Here is an 18,564-nt window from a genome sequence, read left to right on the forward strand (position 1 = left end):
CAGTCTCGACAATTTAAGGTTGTGTGCACCCCATGCATTTAAAGTACGTGGCTTCTACTGAAGAGTTCTGGGAACTGTAGTTTTACCCCCTCTACAGAGCTGCAGTTCCCAGAATACTTAGCAAACTACAGTTAACCCTGATTCTTCAGGAGAGCTAATGTTGCTTAAATGTCCTTTGTGTGTGTGGTGTGTGGTCAGCCTTTAAACACATAATTCTAAAGGAAAAGGGATTGGGAAGAAAGAGGAGAAAGCAAACTCGGGATTTAGCTCTTAGGTACAGATGCAGCTAGAATGGAAAGAGTTTAAAAAGAGGAGGAACAAAAAGTTGCTTATTTGTCAGCTGAGCTAATGGAGAGGTCCCTCAGTGCTCTCTTTTCTCTCTCTCTCTGCTTTGCTCCTCTACTGTTAATGTTCTTCAATAAACTGTATGCCTTTCTTAATATGGCTTTTTCCCGTCTCGCTCCTACTATTGTGCCAAATTCTCCGTTTTCTTTTGCACCTTTTTGGAGCACGTTCGCCTTTACCTTTTTAACTCTTTTGAGTTTTGAACAACCCCCTTGCTTCCAAATGGGAACTATCCTGACCATTGTTAATAATTGCCTTCTTCCTGACTTTCCTTTTTTGCAGTGTTTAAACTTCACTCAGCTGCTAGCGCATTACGGCCTTCATCCCACCTCTCCCATTTCCCCCAGCTTGTTTACATACCTGTGCCCAGCATTGCTGTATCAGATTGACAGGAGACTTTGTATTAAACATTATGAAGATCTGGTGATTGAAGACTTGAATAAAGGAAGAAATGCATCGCTTGGGAACATGGAGAAAACTGGAGCATCGGGTGAGGAGATTTGTGATAAGATTCGTGTCAAAGAAATGGGGAGAACTTGCATTTTTGCTTTATTATTTCAGCCTTGTTATTGATGTTTCGCATTGTTAAGTAAAGATCTGAGGCAGACCCTTTAGTTAGTAACACACATTGTGACAGCTTTGTTTCGCCGTTCTTCTAAGGTCAAGTCAGGCCACTTAAAATACTAGAAGCCACCTCTTTCACTCCTGTCTCTGAACAGGCATATGAGTTCCATAGAATTGCTGTTTCTTCCACTTCAGGGCTTCTACTGAAGCCTCCCTTTCTGACATCCATTGAACTTCACTGCTTTGAGTAGAGGAAAGACACACCTTTCCTGAGAGAAGGGTAGCATCCTAGCCTATTGGGCCGCACAGTCTTCAGGTTTGCAGTACTTTGTGATAATAGATGCAGGCCGGAATCCCTTGCGCCCCAGGACTTCACAGTTTTTGTTGACATTTGTTCACACAGAGCATTCCCTGCTGCAGGCGACCAGCCCATGCGCCTTCAGCCATCTATTAGACAGTACAGTGGTACTTCAGATTGCATACGCTTCAGGTTACATACGCTTCAGGTTAAAGACTCCGCTAACCCAGAAATAGTGCTTTAGGTTAAGAACTTGGCTTCAGGATGAGAACAGAAATTGTGCTCCGGCAGTGCGGCAGCAGCAGGAGGCCCCATTACCTAAAGTGGTGCTTCAGGTTAAGAACAGTTTCAGGTTAAGTACGGACCTCCAGAACGAATTAAGTACTTAACCTGAGGTACCACTGTATTGGGTTTTTTAAATCCTTTGTCCGAGGGCCATTGCACATGAAACTCTTCTATTTTAAAAGGGTCCCCTGATGCATCTGCGTCCAGACAGCCGGCTGTTTGTTCCGCAGTGGCTTTGCCACGCAGATTGGAAGATTTCTTCCACGCCAACGCAAGCCAGTTTTGTTTTGTGCAGACAAAATCCTCTGATCTATTAGCCCGCCAGGCTTGAATCGCTTTCCACAGAGAGGCAGTCGCCACCTTTAAAATACAGATCCACAATGCAGGTTTAAGGGGCACAATGCAGGTTTAAGGGGCATTGGCTCTGACCGCTTGTCAAGCAGGGAAGGCTGCAGGGTGTTTTTTGTTTGTTTATGTTACCTTCAACGCCAATACAGTGGTGCCTCGCAAGACGAAAAGAATCCGTTCCGCGAGTCTTTTCATCTTGCGGTTTTTTCGTCTTGCGAAGCAAGCCCATTAGCGGATTAGCGCTATTAGCGCTATTGGCACTTTAAGGGCTAAAAACGGCTTTTTAAGGCTAAAGGGGTTAGCGGTTTTGCTGCTAAAATGCTTTTAGCAGCTTAGCGATTCAGAAAAAGGGGTTTTGGAGCAAAAAAAACCCGCAAAATTTTTCGTCAATTTTCGTCTTGCGAAGCAAGCCCATAGGGAAATTCGTCTTGCGAAGCGCCTCTGCAGACGGAAAACCCTTTCGTCTTGCGGGTTTTCCATCTTGCGAGGCATTCGTCTTGCGGGGAACCACTGTAGAACCCTTCCACATGATGGGGGAACCCTGCTTTTTCAGGGTCACTTACTGTCTGAAGGTTTCTGCTGGCATTGAAGTGAACACAAGTAAAAGCACCCTGCAGATCTAACTTGCACAGCATGGGAAAGTCAGGTGGGCCCTAACACCCCCAGGTGGTGTTACATTGCATGGATACTCCTGCCCCTATGCCAAAATTTAAACAGATGCCTGAACGCAACTAACATTTTAAGAATAGACCACCTAAAGTTGCCCAGAATTGGCAGGTTTTGTTTTCCTACATGCATTTCGTATAGGTTCATAAGCTCAGGGTAGTACCCTATAATTGAGATCTTCTTAGTGCTTTCTAAAAACATTTTTTACCAAACCTAAGTCCATCGGACTAGAATACAAGCCTTTGCAGGCTTCTTTCAAGCAGTAACTTGGTGTTCTGAAATCAGCAAGTCTGCTGAATTAGAATAGGGTGGTGCCAGTTTGTGGAGAGAGAGGCCCAAAGAGCTTGAAGGCAAAGACAGCACACCAGCTTGCATACTTAACATCTCCTCTCCGTTCGCCCTAGCTTCTGAGCAAGAGGAAGTCTCAAGAGCGGCAGGTTAGTATCAGCTAATGTCCGAGTGAAGTAACTTGAACCTGTTTCCCTCTGCCCCCTGCCTCCCACCCCCTTCCTCTTCTTGAGCAAAGTGTGTAGCACATGTCTGGGGAAGATTCAGCCCTCTTAATAAAAAATTGGACTCCCACATCCAAGCAGACCCAACAGTAGTTGTAGTCCCGCAAGATCTGGAAGGCATCAAGTTTCCCAGCTCTGGTGTAGCATGAAAACACAGTCTGGCCTGCAGGAGAAAGACAACTCAAGGGAGTTGTCAAAGAGTCAGATCTCAAGTCCCAAATCAGGACGATTCATTAAGAGTAGTGATGGAGATAGGAGAGAGAAAACAAATACGGAGCATAAACAAACACAGCGGTTTGCTCGCATATCCTAGCCCCACTTACCTGGATTAAACCGCATTGAATTCAGGTAGAGATGGCTAGGATTGCTCTGTGGGTAATCTGCTCTCCCTAAATAGAATTGTAGAGTTGGAAGGGACTGCCGGGATCATCTAGTCCAAAGTTTCCCAAACTTGGGTCTCCAGCTGTTGTTGGACTACAACTCCCATCATCCCTAGCTAGCAGGACCCAGTGGTCAGGAATGATGGGAACCGTAGTCCAAAAACAGCTGGAGACCCAAGTTTGGGAAACCCTGATCTAGTCCAACCCCCTGCAATGCACCCAACGCGGGGCTTGAACCCATGACCCTGAGATGAAGGGTCTCACGCTCTACCAACTGAGCTATCCCACAGTAATCTTAAACCTTGCAAAAGCAAGGATAATGATGGGCAATAGCTGACAGTTTCACAATGGAATCGTCCCGTGCTTTTTAACACTATGGAATCGGGGGCAGTTGACGTGGACGGTGTATCCCTCCAGTCAAGTATGGCCGTGTCGACCAGGTACACCTCTAGGCAGAATTTTGGGGCTTTGCATGCCCATCCGTGTACACAGGGACAAGACTGGCATTTTCCAGTGACTCAGAAAGGTGGAAGTAAAAAGTGTGAAGAGGGAAAGATTTCCTGATAGAATCCCATCTCCATGCATGAAGAATGTTTGAAGGCTGGCAGGTAGACCACTGTGGCACATACTTTGAATTTTTTAAAGATACAAGCATTTTATTTTCAGGCCTCTGTGCACCATTATACATAGCAGAACTGCCAACTACATTCTGTTTCTGGAGCCTAGTGCAATCGCTGTAATCTTAGAATCACTTGAAAGGAATTGCCCTTATTTTGAAAAGAATGCTCTTGCTAATGGTGACTATTGATTAGGCATTTTGCACTTATTCGCTTAGAAATAAAGCACAAATTAAGTATGTTCTGATGTATGTTAATAATTGTCAGAAACAATGCGCTGCCAGTAATTAATTTTAATGGCTGTGGCATCATTAAGAAAGGTTAATTTGTTGTGTATAACTCTCCTTTAGTGGCACAGCTACTATCTCATTAACTTTGTTCAAAGATTCGGCAAATACTGTATACGCTGAATATGGTAGCAAATCATTTGTTTCTCAGGGTAGACGTGTTTTAGCCAGAGTTGACCCTCGTTTAATTGCCAGGAGAGTTTCTGAAAAGACTGCTAAGCATTTTCTGCCAATTAAAATGTTGAAACTGTGTGTAAGCCAATCTCCCCACCACCACCCCAGACACACCAAAAGAAACCCCTGTCATCGCGCATATGCCTTAGAACCCAGTTAATTAGAAAGTTTCCACAGATGAGTGCTTCATTTTAAAAGAGGGATTTTCTGCCTAGATAATGAGGGAGGGAACCGACGAATAAGTAATCTTGAAGACCGTCCATGCTTTAAGTGACCTAATTTTGCAAAATTAGTGCCAGAAATTTTGATGCATTTCAGAGTAGCTGGTGTTTTTTGTTTTGTTTAGAGCCCAAATAAAAATTACTCCAGTAGGTTGCAGCCCCGAGGAGGTGTCTGGAAGCGATCTATTTTGCTTGTGAGTTTCAAGCACAATCCTGCATTTGCAAAATGATCTGTCATGCAGAATCATAGAATTGTAGAGTTGGTAAGGGCAATGTGGTCCAACCCCCTGCAATGCAGGAATCTCAACTAAAGCATGACAGATGGCCATCTAACCCATCGTTCTGCCCGGACACTGAGATCCAGCGCCAAGGGCCTTCTGGCGGTTCCCTCACTGCGAGAAGCCACGTTACAGGGAACCAGGCAGAGGACCTTCTCGGTAGTGGCACCCGCCCTGTGGAACGCCCTCCCACCAGCTGTCAAAGAGAAAAACAACTACCAGACTTTTAGAAGACATCTGAAAGCAGCCCTGATTAGGGAAGCTTTTAATGTTTAACAGACCACTATATTTTAATACTTTGTTGGAAGCCGCCTAGAGTGGCTGGGGGGGGGGGGCAGCCGGATGGGCGGGGTATAAATAATAAGTTATTATTATTATTAACCTCCAATGAAGGAGAGCCCACAGCCTCCCAAGGGAGATGTTTCCACTGTCGAACAGCTCTTCCTGTCAGAAAGTTCTTCCTGATGTGTAGTTGGAATCTCCTTGTAACTTGAAGCCATTGGTTTGAGTCCTACCCTCCAGAGCAGGGTGAAAACAAGCTTGCTCCATCTTCCGCGTGACAGTCCTTGAGATCATTTAAAGATGGCTATCATACCTCCATCTCGGTCTCCAGCTAAAAACACTTAACTGTTCTTGAGTTGCTTTCTGTTTATTTATTTTAATTGCTAACAAATGAGATAATTGCTGGCACTCAGCTAGTGGCGCATCTTTATTTATGAATACTTCGACTAGCAAGGTAACTCTGAATGTGGAAATGAAGCCAAGCCATTAAGATGGCCTGTAGCTATGGGCTACAGAAGGGTGAAGGCCTCCCAACACCCTGCCTTGTTCTGGCCTAGCTTTGCTTCACACAGTGTTTTCTTTGACGCCAACTTTCTCTTTTACCCCTCTTCTTCCCTTGTCTGCTCTTCCCTTGCTTCTCTTTGTTTCTTTGCTCTGCCACCCACCCACCCCCAGTGTTCCTCAGACTCCTGCCTCCTTCACCCTCTTCACACTTCTACCCTTTTCTGATGCCCACAGTGGATCGTGACCCATTTTCTCCCTTCTGTTGGCATCTTCTGTCTCTTTCCTAGCCTGTGTGTTTGGCCTAAGGTGCCTCCTGTAAGCTTTCTGGGCATAAGATGCTGTATGAAAGATATATTTAAATTCTCCTCTTAATGGCACCCTTATTGAACCAAACGCCCTTCTTAACAACTGCAGAACAGACCTTGGGGGATTCACTTAATATGAGGGTGCCAGCTATTCATTTGCCAATGTTTGGGGCCGAAGCCTGGATGCTCCAAGCCAGTCTTCTTCAGCTTGGCTTTTCCCTCCACATTGTTTCCTATATGAGGCTGAGGGTTCCTTCCCAAAGGTTATAAGCACTCTTATGCCTCTTTTCTCCCCCGCCTGTTCCGCTTTTATGATGTTGCCTCCCCTCCTTGCATCCAGGAAACAGCTTAGGAGGCAGTAGGACCCATGCAGGACCTCGCTCACAAACGTGGGTCTCCAACTGTTTTGGGACTACAGTTCCCATCATCCCTGCTAGTTAAGAATGATGGGGGCTGTAGTCCCAAAACAGCTGGAGACCCAAGTTTGGGAAACCCTGGCATAGATGCATGGGTCCTGTTGATTCCATCACTTTTCTGTTACAAGCTGGTGTTGGAAAGTGCCACATAATTAAACGTTGAGCTGTCAGGAGAAGCAGCACTGCCATATTGGGTCTCTCCCCCCCCCCTTTTCCCTGCAACATGTAAAACTGAATATTCCATCAGGGTGTGCCATTCTCTGACATGCTTGTCACAAGGGATTTTGTGTTTGGCTGTAGGAGTGATTTACCTGCTCCCACTTTCAGCTTCCATTTCATTCTGCGGTGTGTTGGTTGTGTCCAAAGCTCAAGCTCAAGCCATTCTCCCCCCCCCCCCCCCCCGTACTGCCAAAAAGACTCTTCAGAGGGTTGGAGAGATCAGTTGACTAGCGGGGGCAATACAGGGCCACAGTAGAAGATGTGATCGCTTGAAATCAAGGGGACAGGGAACCTTGAAGTGCTGCAAGCACAATATCCCACATATTTTCTCTCATCAACGGTAGCCATGTGAGACATCGAGTACACAATGATCTGCAGCAACCCCTGGTTTCTGGAGAGGTGGGTGTGAGAGGGTGCAAGGAGGGGAAGGGAAAGACCACCTTGCTTACAGAAGGTTGGCTACCTCTGAAGGTCTGTTTTAAGTGTCATTTTTCAGTCAGCTTCCTAAAGTGCACGTCGCCGTTTTCAGGGTGAGTGGGTGTTCTGGGAAGCTAGCATGCAAGAGGAGCTCATGCTTTGTGATAATTACGGCTATAGGTTTTAAATTCTAGAAGGGTTGCTTGTCCTCAAGGAAAGGCTCATGTGCTGTGTTGGGACAGAGAGGGTTTGTTGTGGTAAAATGAGAAAAATGCTGGGCCGAATTGTGACAGACGGAGGCAATGGATGCCGCCATTTGCTGCACCATAAGGCGTCCCCTCTTAAAGGTGGTGTCAGTTCTGTGCCCAGAATTTTCAGTCTTCACTGGGTTTGAAGTAGGCGGCGAAACCTGCCGTTCTGTATCCCATTTATTCTAGGATTTGCCCTAATGAAGCTTTTCGGGTAGAGTTAAATTTGCACTAAGTATTATAACAAGATTACAGTTTGACCCCGGAGATTACTTCTACGGTGCGTGTAACCAAAATCATACGGATTAAAAAATAATGATGGCAACAACAAAATCCTGTCGTACAGATGGTGAAAAATGCATCATGATGGTTTGCATTTCAGATCTCACTTTATAGTAGGCACATTTTGCTTAAGAGAGAGTTTCCTTCCTTTGAACGGCAACCAATTACTTTTAATGTTCTTTTGATGTCTTTAAATGCTTCCTGACGTTTTTTCCCCTGTTTTTTCTCCCCTCTCCACTTCCACAGCCTGGATTTGTGGCATCATTTCTATCACAGTCATTAGCCTGCTGTCCTTGCTAGGTGTGATCTTGATTCCTATCATTAACCAAGGGTGCTTCAAATTTCTCCTCACCTTCCTGGTTGCTCTTGCTGTAGGAACAATGAGCGGAGACGCCCTGCTTCATCTGTTGCCACATGTGAGTTCTAACCCATCCCTTGCACTTCTTGTGTGTCTTCCCTTTCCATCGAAAGCTCCTTAAGCACTTGCAAAAGCATCCACACATTTAACTTGTGTTGCCTCCGCTAACTTGTCTGCTGATGGCGGCTTTCCAAAGAGAAATGAATAAAAAGAAGAGTAGGTCAGCCTTTCCCACTGCCTGCTTGATGTTACGCTGCTGCAGTTTCTCACTGGCCCCAGCCAGCATTGCCAGTGGTCATTGACCGTTAGGTCCAGTCGTGGATGACTCTCGCTCTATAGGCTGAGGGAGCCGGAGTTTGTCCGCAGACAGCTTCCGGGCCATGTGGCCAGCATGACTAAGCCGCTGCTGGCAGACCAGAGCAGCGCACGGAAACGCCGTTTACCTTCCCGCCAGAGAAGACCTATTCATCTCCTTGCACCTTGCACTTTGAAGTGCTTTCGAACTGCTAGGTTGGCAGGAGCAGGGACCGAGAAACGGGAGCTCACCCCGTCGCAGGGATTCGAACCGCCGACCTTCCGATCGGCAAGTCCTAGGCTCTGTGGTTTAACCCACAGCGCCACCCAGGAACCTGCCTTACGCAGAGTCAAACCACTGGTCCATATTGCTCAGTATTGACTACAGGCAGGGCATCTTCCCTTACCCGACCTGGAGATTCCTGGGAATGGACCTGGGACCCTCTGAATGCTCTGCCGCTGACCGGTGGCCCTTCCAAGATAGACCCTCAGGCTGATCTAGAGCAGAGCACTCTGTGTGCGAGAGGGAAAGAGAAACCCGACGTTTCTTTTCTGGTTGCAAAGAGCAACACGACACATCTTGTAGACTTTGCTTTTTACTTTGGAGGGTGCTCACCGCATGTCTTTCTCTTCCCCGCCCTTAGTCGCAAGGGGCGCACAACCACAGCCACGAAAGCCACGAGAGCCACCACGATCACCAGCATCTCCATGGGCATTCCCACGGCAACGGAGGAGCGGTCCAGGGCTTCCTAGAAGAGTATGATGCTGTGCTGAAAGGGCTGGTGGCCCTGGGCGGAATTTACCTCCTGTTCATCATCGAGCACTGCATACGAATGTTCAAGCACTACAACAAACAAAGGGTATGTTTTGACATCTCTTCCGTGCTCGTGTGCAATGAAGATGTGGGGAGGAGTAGGTCTGAACTCTTAAAAACGAAGCCATTCATGGAAAGTGTGCAAAATTGCCTGCTGACCTAGTCTAGCCAATAAAATTTAATTCTGGCAGGTATCCAGGTTTAAACACCCAGCAGAACCCAAGAAAGATTTTGTTACCACTGACCATACACTAGGTTCTAATGTTAGCAACCAAAGAGACCGGTTGCCGTATGTGTGACACTGAATCACACCACTGACCCATCTAGTCCAGTTATCGTTGGCCCTGACTGGCAGCCGCTTTCTGAGTTATGAAATACAGACCCTCTGACCTGGGTTTCTTTAAAGTGGAGGCGCCGGAGGTTGAACGTGTGACTTTAGGCATAGAAATCCCGTACTCTTCAACAGAACGGTTGTGGATCCAGCATTTTTAACATCCAAACTTGGCAATATGCAAAAAGCTCTTCCTGTGAAAGTTTGGAAACATTTGAAAATGACTTGAGTGATGAGTATCTGTTTTAAAGCTTTTTAAAAATATATATATAAGACTAATGCGTCTTTCTGGAACGATGCCCAGTGAGACAAGCAAACAACAGTCTGTGCAGCAAGTATTATTTTTCCATCCTTTTTAAAACAGAGCAAGCTTTCCAACCTCACCCAAGGACAGTTGTGCCTTGGAAGCCGAATGGACTCCGTTCCAGAAGTCCGTTTGACTTCCAAAATGTTCAGAAACCAAAGCGCGGCTTCCGATTGGCTACAGGAAGCTCCTGCAGCCAATCGGAAGCCCCGTCGGGCGTTCGGGTTCCAAAGAATGTTCGCAAACCAGAACATTCACTTTCGGGTTTTCGGTGTTCAGGGGCCAAAACATCTGAGTGCCAAGGTGTTTGGGATCCAAGGTATGACTTTGCGTGGAAGGTATATTGCTCTTTTACTAAGGTCCCCCCCCCCCCCCCCAATTCCTGATGGAATCACTGTCTTTGGTGTGGGGCAAGTCTAGGTTGTTGATTTCACTTGTTTTTCCAGCTTGACTGCCTCACACTCCTCAAGATGGGGTAGTCAATGCTGTGCCCTCCTGACTTGGCCGGGAGTCCCCAAACCCATCACCCCCCAACCTGCGTGGCCGGTAGCTGGCGAGTATGCTACAGCCCAGCAACATCTTGAGGGCACCACGTTGGCTACCCCTTGCTCTGTGAAACATCCCTGAGGAGTAAAGTTTCTGCTGCAAGGGAAGATTAACACTCTGCTCCTTTCCTGTGTAAATCTCTTGTTTTGTATTGCTTTCAAGAGTCTCATTCATCTCCTCCTCTAGCACTTCCTTACCAAAGAACCCCCCTACTGCTTAGCTATTTGTGGTTGCACCCTGTTCTCCCAGGCTCCCGGTCTAGTTTTTTGTTCTTGTCAGAGGCTAATTGTCTGGTCCCCTCGCAGTTTTATCGCCCCTAGAAACTTACAGGGCAAAGTGGATCTGTCCTAGCAATTTGCCGGCTTTAGAAGCAGCTGCAGCAGCAAGCGGTTGTGTGCAAGGGTGTTGTGAAGGCGTCAGCCCCGAGAAGTTGAGCAGGCTTGATTTGTTCTCCCAGAGGGTAAAGGGATTGGGATTTAGACTGTCAGAAGCTCAGGCGGTCATAAGATGGCTTGCGAAAGAGGAGCAGCTTCCCCAGGCAGACTTGTTACTATAAACCCAAACTGCTGGGATCAGAGAGTGTGTTCAACATAGGAGGGAGCTGCTGAAGCTTATTTGTCTTCACATGCGTTTGGTCTTTTACAAGATGAAGGAGCTATTAAATAAAAGAGGGAGAAAAAGCTGGTGTGTTACAATTCCCTGAAGGGTGTGTGTGTGTGTTTAAGTCAAACTAGCCTGATTTCTAAGTTACGAATATGTGTTAGTATTCCTTTGAACATTTGCCTTTTAATTAATTTTTATTTGACTAGAACTGGGGCAAATCCCAACCGCTTGGGCACCTGGGCCTTTTGATCAGGGTGCAAAGAACCTGAAAAACTTTTCACTCAACCTTTCAGTGTTCTTCTTTTGACAATACAGGTACAGTCGCACCTCGGAAGTTGACGAATCGGTTCTAGAAGTCCATTTGACTTCCAAAACGTTCGGAAACCCAAAGCACGGCTTCCGATTGGCTGCAGGAACCTCCTGCAGCCAATTAGAAGCCCCATCGGAGGTTTGGCTTCCAAAAGAAAGTTTGCAAACCGGAACACTCACTCACAGTTTTCCATCATTCGGGAGCTGGAACATTCGACTCCCAAGGTGTTCAGGAGCCGAGGTACAACTGTACAAGCTAAAAATACTTATTGCTGCCTTTTGGGTGGGCGGGGACGGGAATCGGGTAGTTTTCAGTATCCCCACTTGAAAATTGGAGAAATGGCAGTGAGAGTTCTTCTATAATAGTCTTCCCTGAACTTCGTGTCCTTCTGACATCGTTGGGACTCCCGACACCCATCATCCCCAACCATTCTGCCTAAGGATCAGGGATGAAGTCGTTCAGCACCAGGTTGCAGGAGACTGTCCTGTACTTAAACCCTTTGCAAGACAGAAGGCACAACTCATTGTCTTGTCTCATGTTCACAATTCAAGATCCCTGTGAGCAGGGATGGGGAATTGATGGTCTTCCCAGATACGTTGCTGAACTCCCATCATGCCAGACCATTGGCCAAGCTGGCTGGGACAAGATGGGAGCTGGAGTCCCAACAGCACCCAGAGGAGCACACAGGCTCAGCATCCCTGTTACAGACCACCACCTGAGTCCCTCTTCTCCCCTCCCCTGCATCCAGAGGTGATTCTGGGGCACTGGAAACACTGCACTTGGTCATTGCCCACAGGAGCACAACTAGCCTGTGTGCTGGGAACCCAGGGAAGAAAAAATCCATTGGCTATCATGGGTACCTGAATATGCAAGCCTCGTGTTATTATGAAAGGAGGCGCCTGTTGTGGTTTGCCCAGTGCAGGAGCAGCAAATCCAGCGAGGAGGAGGAGAAGCTTCCCTAGAAAATCAGGAATTTCCCCCCCACATGCACAGAGCTGCATAGGAGGGGAAGGACTGGGCTGATTTAAAAACTGAGGCACCTTTATGCATGGGGAAGAAAATGTAGGCAAAGAATCTTTGCAAGGGATGTAGCTGCAAGATTTGCGTGAATCTGAGAAATGAGATGCATTGGCTGAATCAGTGGCTGAGACACTGTTTTTTAACATCCTCAGTGGTGCGGGGGGGGGGTATATTTTTAGGGGACCGCAGCATTGGTTGGTCATTGTGCCTTGTAGCTCTTCACTTGTGCTTTTTGCCTTTCTTCATCGCCATCCCTGTTGTTGCAGGTCAGTCATTAACTGCCAGGTGCCTTCTTCCCCCCCTTCCTTTCACCTCTTTCAGACTAAACAGAAGTGGTGTAAGAAGAAACAGAAGGTCGATGATTCGCCAATTGGAAGGAAACTTTCAGATCATAAGCTAAACAGGCCGGATGCTGACTGGCTTCAGCTTAAGCCTCTAGCAGGTATACCATTCATTATCAGCCTGTCTGTGCTCACGCAGCCTTTGCAAAGAGACAACTGTGTTGTACGACCATTAATCCGGCCTCGTGGCTTAGTCTCTCCCTCCTTCTCCATCTCAACCTTAGTCAGTAAATCTCCTTTAATTGATGACTAGAGCTGTCACCTGATAAAGGAATACTAGCTGAGTAATCTTACAAGTTCCAGGCCATTAATTAAATCAATTAGATATGCATAGATTTGCATTCTTTCTTCATTTTAGGCGATGTACGTCACAGTAGGGGATGCAGGTGGCGCTGTGGGTTAAACCACAGAGCCTAGGGCTTGCCGATCAGAAGGTCGGCGGTTCGAATCCCCGCAACGGGGTGAGCTCCCATTGCTCGGTCCCTGCTCCTGCCAACCTAGCAGTTCGAAAGCAGGTCAAAGCGCAAGTAGATAAATAGGTACCGCTCCGGCGGGAAGGTAAAACGGTGTTTCCGTGCACTGCTCTGGTTCACCAGAAGCGGCTTATTCATGCTGGCCACATGACCCAGAAGCTCCCTCGGCCAGTAAAGTGAGATGAGCACCGCAACCCCAGAGTCAGCCACGACTAGACCTAATGGTCAGGGGTCCCTTTACCTTTACGTCACAGTAGGGGTACCATTTTGGAAGAAGTGTTCTTTAACCTTTTTCTTCCCCCTTTGGTTTTTTTAATTATTATTTGCTGCCCAATCAACTGATTCACGGGTTTTCAACCAGTGTGCCATAGCTAGGGATGATGGGAGTTGTAGTCCAACAACAGCTGGAGAGCCAAATTTTGAAAACGCTGCTGTGTAGCCCATCTAGGCTCTTACCTTGAGTGGTATGAATTGCTACCCACAGGTATTCACAGCAGGAACCTCCCCAGCCCCCAGTTCATCAAAACAGCGGAGGAATGGGGTGGGAAAGAAAGAAAGAAAAAGAGGTTAGCAATGAGGCACAGCTGGTGTCTCTCCCAATTCTGACAAAACCCGCAGCCCTCAAGGTTGCTAGAGAAGGACTTGCAGATGGATTTGCTGGTCTTCCTCTCTATCTCTCCTCTTCTCCCCAGCCAGAAGCAGCAGCATTCAGGGTCCTCCTCCATTCAGGGATTTGCCTGAGCTTCTTAATGAAAATAAATGCATAGGCAGGTGGCGCTTTGTACATGGACACTTTGAACTGTTTATCTTCAGTATATAAAAGTGTTTTACCATCTCATCCATGCAGCTTTTCTCTTTTCATACATGTCCATGTGTGCTTGCACAAATACACAAGAAACATTGCCTGCCACAATTTCTCGGCTAAAATAAGCCTGCCTGTAAGTTGCAATTCATGGTTACCCTTGTTGTGCTGTTACATGTCGCTGTCAGGGCTGATCTTCAAAAAGTACACTGCCGAAAGGCTAAAAGATAGAAACGACCTCTTTAGCCCCTGATGTGCATGCTAAGTGCTGCGGGTAAGTATTGGCAGTATCTGTCTTAATCGATGCCCCATTGTCACCCCTAATTAAGACCCTGTGTTTCTCTGGCTCTTTTGACACAGGAGCAGATGACTCTGTTTTATCCGACGATCGACTTAATGAAACGGAACTAACTGACCTGGACGGCCAGCTTGACTCCCTGCCAAAGACCTTCCTGTCCGCAGAGGAGGAAAACAGTATGCTCCACTCCCATAACAATGTATCCCATGGCGTCCAGGAGAACGATCGCCCCGACGTGGAGTACGAAAGCAACCACCGAGAGGACAAAATCGTAGCTCGAAAGCACAACCACATCTGGTCCCACAAACACTCCCACCATTCTCATGGACACTGCCAGTCCGGCAAAGACCTGAAAGACACTGGAATAGCGAACATAGCCTGGATGGTAATAATGGGAGACGGGATCCACAATTTTAGCGACGGGCTGGCCATTGGTAAGTGCTCTGGGGTGTGTTCTTTGCCGCTAGCTATACTGCATAAAATACAGTAGCATGATAGTATTGACGACTAGTGCCTAAAATAGCTAGGCTCTCTACAGAAAATTCGGAAATGAAACAGGCTTTGTCTGTTGAGGAGGAAGGGGGGAGAAGGAATCTGCTGGGAAGAGGGAGGTTTCTGCTTGGAAAAAGCAGATGTAGTTCAGGGATACCCAAACTTGGGCCTCCAGCTGTTTTTTTTTGGGACTACAACTCCCATCATGAGCTAGCAGGACCAGTGGTCAGGGATGATGGGAACTGTAGTCCAAAAACAGCTGGAGACCCACATTTGGGAAACCCTGCTGTAGATAGATCCACTCCATGCTATCTGCTCCTTTGTGTAGCAGGAACACAGTGGAATAAAACCTTGCTCACTTCTGATGGAAATAGGAGACCACCTCCCACCCTGTAGCTACCAGTTACCTACCAGACTTGGCAGGAAGAAGAGCTTCTCTGGCCTGTTGGATTAAGACTTCTCCTAGTTTATTGAGAGGGGCATGGGCTTGTTGGAAGACACAGCACCACTGAGTTGTGTAGTGTGCATTTTTATCGGGGAGCAAGATGGAATCTTCCTGATAATTGTTACCAATGGGGGCACCTCCCTTGGTGGAAGGTTAGGAGGTTCTGCTGATTCTTCCAGCCCCAGCAACTGACCACATAGCTGGGGCCTCCGTAAATTTCATCGGATCTTGTATGGAACAGGCGCTTGCATTTCAGCCGGCCCAACGCAGGCCATTCCAAGGAAGTTAGCTGTGTGGTGTTGCTGGCTGTATCAGTCCCTTGTGAGTCAAAGGGACAGGAGCCTTAAAGACTCATTGAAAACAAGCTTAGAGAAGTAGCAGTGTGTTAGCAGCCCACCTACATGCACCTGTGCTAATCATTTGATCTGAAAACAAGCCCAGCCCAATTCTCTTTCAATTTGCAAACCCAGCCCTGTGATTCTTACCTGTGATAGGCAACCAAACCCACTGGCTATTTAGGTGGTCAGCCTTCGCCACCCCAATCTGATATCTCAGACAAGTTGAAAAACATGTTATATCTTCTTAATCTTCCTTGCCATAGATCCCACATGGAGATGATTGAATTGTCAAGAGAGGCATTCTGCTTTCAGCTGCCATTCCTAGCATTTTGAGTGCACTATTCATTTTATTTTATAAAAAATATGTGCTGTTTGATATTTTTTTTAAGTGATTTTATAAAAGGGGGGGACCAAAATGGTTGGTAAAAACAGATGAACACAACTATTCAAAACATTTTTTTAAAAAAACCCTTAAAATTAGCAACAAAGGATAAAGGTCTTAAACCACACATCAGCGTTCTACATATCTGGGTATGCTTTTCTAAACAAATGTTAGCAAGGTGCCCAAAAGAGCACAGTGAGGGCAATCTGCCTGGTCTCAGCAGACAGGGAGCTGCAAAAGACTCAAAAGATTGATTTCTTATAAATGCAGAACGAGTATTATATGGCATCTGTAGCAGTGCCGGTTCCGCAGATGGAAGCAGTCGAGTCAGCATATTGGGGTAAAGCAATCTCGCAGGTAAACTGGTGCCAGGTTGCTAAGGGTTTTATATACTAATAGGAGCACCTTGAAAGGGACGCGGGTGGCGCTGTGGGTTAAACCACAGAGCGTAGGACTTGCCGATCAGAAGGTTGGCGGTTTGAATCCCCGCGACGGGGTGAGCTCCCGTTGCTCGGTCCCTGCTCCTGCCAACCTAGCAGTTCGAAAGCACGTCAAAGTGCAAGTAGATAAATAGGTACCGCTCTGGCAGAAAGGTAAACGGTGTTTCTGTGCTCTGCTCTGGTTCGCCAAAAGCGGCTTAATCATGCTGGCCACATGACCCGGAAGCTGCACGCTGGCTCCCTCGGCCAATAAAGCGAGATGAGCGCCGCAACCCCAGAGTCAGTCACAACTGGACCTAATGGTCAGGGGTCCCTTTACCTTTAGGAGCACCTTGAACTTGGCTCCAGTAGCAGATCAGTAGCCAGTGCAGGTTTTGCAAGCTGACCAAGGTCTCACTCCTGTCATGTGTCTTCGTTTTTATCGTGTTTGATTCTCTCTTGGTCTGACACACCGAAAGAGAATGTTGCTTTTGGTTGGTGCCACAGAGAAGTCACTGAGGCTGCAATCCTAGGCCCCACTTACCTGGGAAGAAGACACCCACAACCAAGTGGGACTGAGTTTTGAGCAGACAGCGCATGGGATTGCTCTGTAAGATAGGAGCTGGCTTTTAAGCCTGAATTTCAGATGCGGGAGGAAAAGGTCAAAGAGCCGACCGTTCCCTCCTGGGCGCTCTCATCTGTTCATATTTTCCCAGATTCCAAAGACAGGGCAGTTCCTTTCTTTAAACATAGGACAGAACATTTAAGAACAGATATTCAAAACACAGCTCCTGCGGTTAACGTTACAAAATCTCGGGACAAAGAAAGCTCTCATTTATTGTCTCTGCTGATGGATTTGCTTGAAAATAACCAATCTGAAAATAACTGTTCCTTTGTTGCGTTTTGTTTTGTGTTTCCCTCTTGCCCCCTCAGGAGCAGCTTTCAGTGCTGGCTTGACCGGAGGAATTAGCACATCCATAGCAGTATTTTGTCATGAGCTTCCCCATGAATTGGGTAATCAGTGAATCTGATGTCAGCTGTGCATGCTTCTGTGATTGAAGAATATTTTTTTCATATTAAAAGATTTGATTGTTTTCGTGGCCCAAAATATGCAGGGTATATCTGGCGATGCAGCAATAGCTGACACAGCTGCATTTGTTTATGTAGTTCTCCCTGGGAGGGGAAGGGGGGTGCTGTGCGTTTCCTAGCACCATTTGGGGCCACACAGAATCATCTAGTCCAACCCCCTGCAACATGGGAATGCACAGCTCTCTTACACGGGAATCGAACCTGCAAGTCTTGGTGTTATCAGCACCATGCTCAAACCAATGAGCTTTCCAGGCGCATATTATTTAAGGTTCTGCAACTTGTGTGTCTTCTAGAGAATTATCATAGAAAGGTCTGGAACAGAAAAGTAAAAATCACACATAGGCCCTATGAACCAACCATTGCATGTTCAGAGGTCTCTGGGTGACTAGTAGCAGCTGTCAGAAATCTGCAGGCAAGATCCACTTTTGCAGTCTTCTCAGAACTCCCATTCTCTTGCTCACTTCCCCTGGCTTCTTTGATTTGGTCCTGGGAGAAGCAAAGCACTGCTAGTGAGTGAGCTAGTCATGCTAAGAGAGCTCATTGGAAAGAGGTCTTTTAGCAAGTACCTATGGGGGTGGGTCTTGCAGATAGATGCTGCTACAGGAACCTGGAGGCTTCTGAATTGTGGCGGTTCATAGGATGCCACCTGAACCAGGCCATAGGTGGTTGCTTATGATGTGGAAACATGTTGTCATTGATGTGGATGCAAGCACGTTCAGAGGCCTGTGGCCGGCAGTCTGCTGAATTTGGGGGATTGATGATGCCTGTTAAATGAAACTTGAGCATTTGTTTCATTACAACTTAAAAGTGCTATGCAGTCATACCTTGGTTTTCGAACAGCCTGCTTCTCAAATGTTTTGGCTCCCGAACAATCAAAACCCAGAAGTGACTGTTCCGGTTTTCGAAAGTTCTTTTGGAAGCCAACCATCCAATGGGGTTCCGCGGCTTCCAGTTGGCTGCAGGAGCTTCCTGCAGCCAATCAGAAGCCACAATTTGGAAGTCGAACAGACTTCTGGAATGGATTCCATTCACCGTCCAAGGTATGACTTTATCCTCTTATCAATTCATGTTAGCTGAGCCCATCCCTTGTAGAGAAACCTGTTTCCCTCTGCTTCTCGCTTAGAATGACCCGGAGCATGGGAGACTCCTGTCCAACCATGTGCCTCGGGGACAGCAGCGCTCATTATCTCATTTCAAAGTTTCTATGTTCTCTCTGGCTGCTTTTCTTCCCCACTGCCAGTGAGCACTTCCACCCTG

At 47.0% G+C, this 18,564-nt stretch overlaps 1 protein-coding gene across 4 annotated transcripts in view; it reads left to right on the forward strand.

Moving 5' to 3' along the window:
- The window catches only part of SLC39A10 (solute carrier family 39 member 10), a 57,895-nt gene that overhangs the window by 34,176 nt on the left and 5,155 nt on the right, over window positions 1-18,564 (forward strand). For 3 of the 4 annotated variants that reach the window (XM_083407869.1, XM_083407868.1, XM_083407870.1), the window contains exons 3-9: window positions 628-835; window positions 2,911-2,943; window positions 7,895-8,064; window positions 8,945-9,160; window positions 12,550-12,670; window positions 14,205-14,576; window positions 17,152-17,232. In XM_083407869.1, coding sequence (XP_083263995.1) covers window positions 628-835; window positions 2,911-2,943; window positions 7,895-8,064; window positions 8,945-9,160; window positions 12,550-12,670; window positions 14,205-14,576; window positions 17,152-17,232 — 1,201 coding nt within the window. The remainder of the gene's footprint in view (window positions 1-627; window positions 836-2,910; window positions 2,944-7,894; window positions 8,065-8,944; window positions 9,161-12,549; window positions 12,671-14,204; window positions 14,577-17,151; window positions 17,233-18,564) is intronic. The other variant, XM_083407871.1, reaches the window with a different exon arrangement.

Source organism: Podarcis tiliguerta (assembly GCF_965153285.1).
Source record: "Podarcis tiliguerta genome assembly, chromosome: 1".
NCBI lineage: Eukaryota > Metazoa > Chordata > Lepidosauria > Squamata > Lacertidae > Podarcis > Podarcis tiliguerta.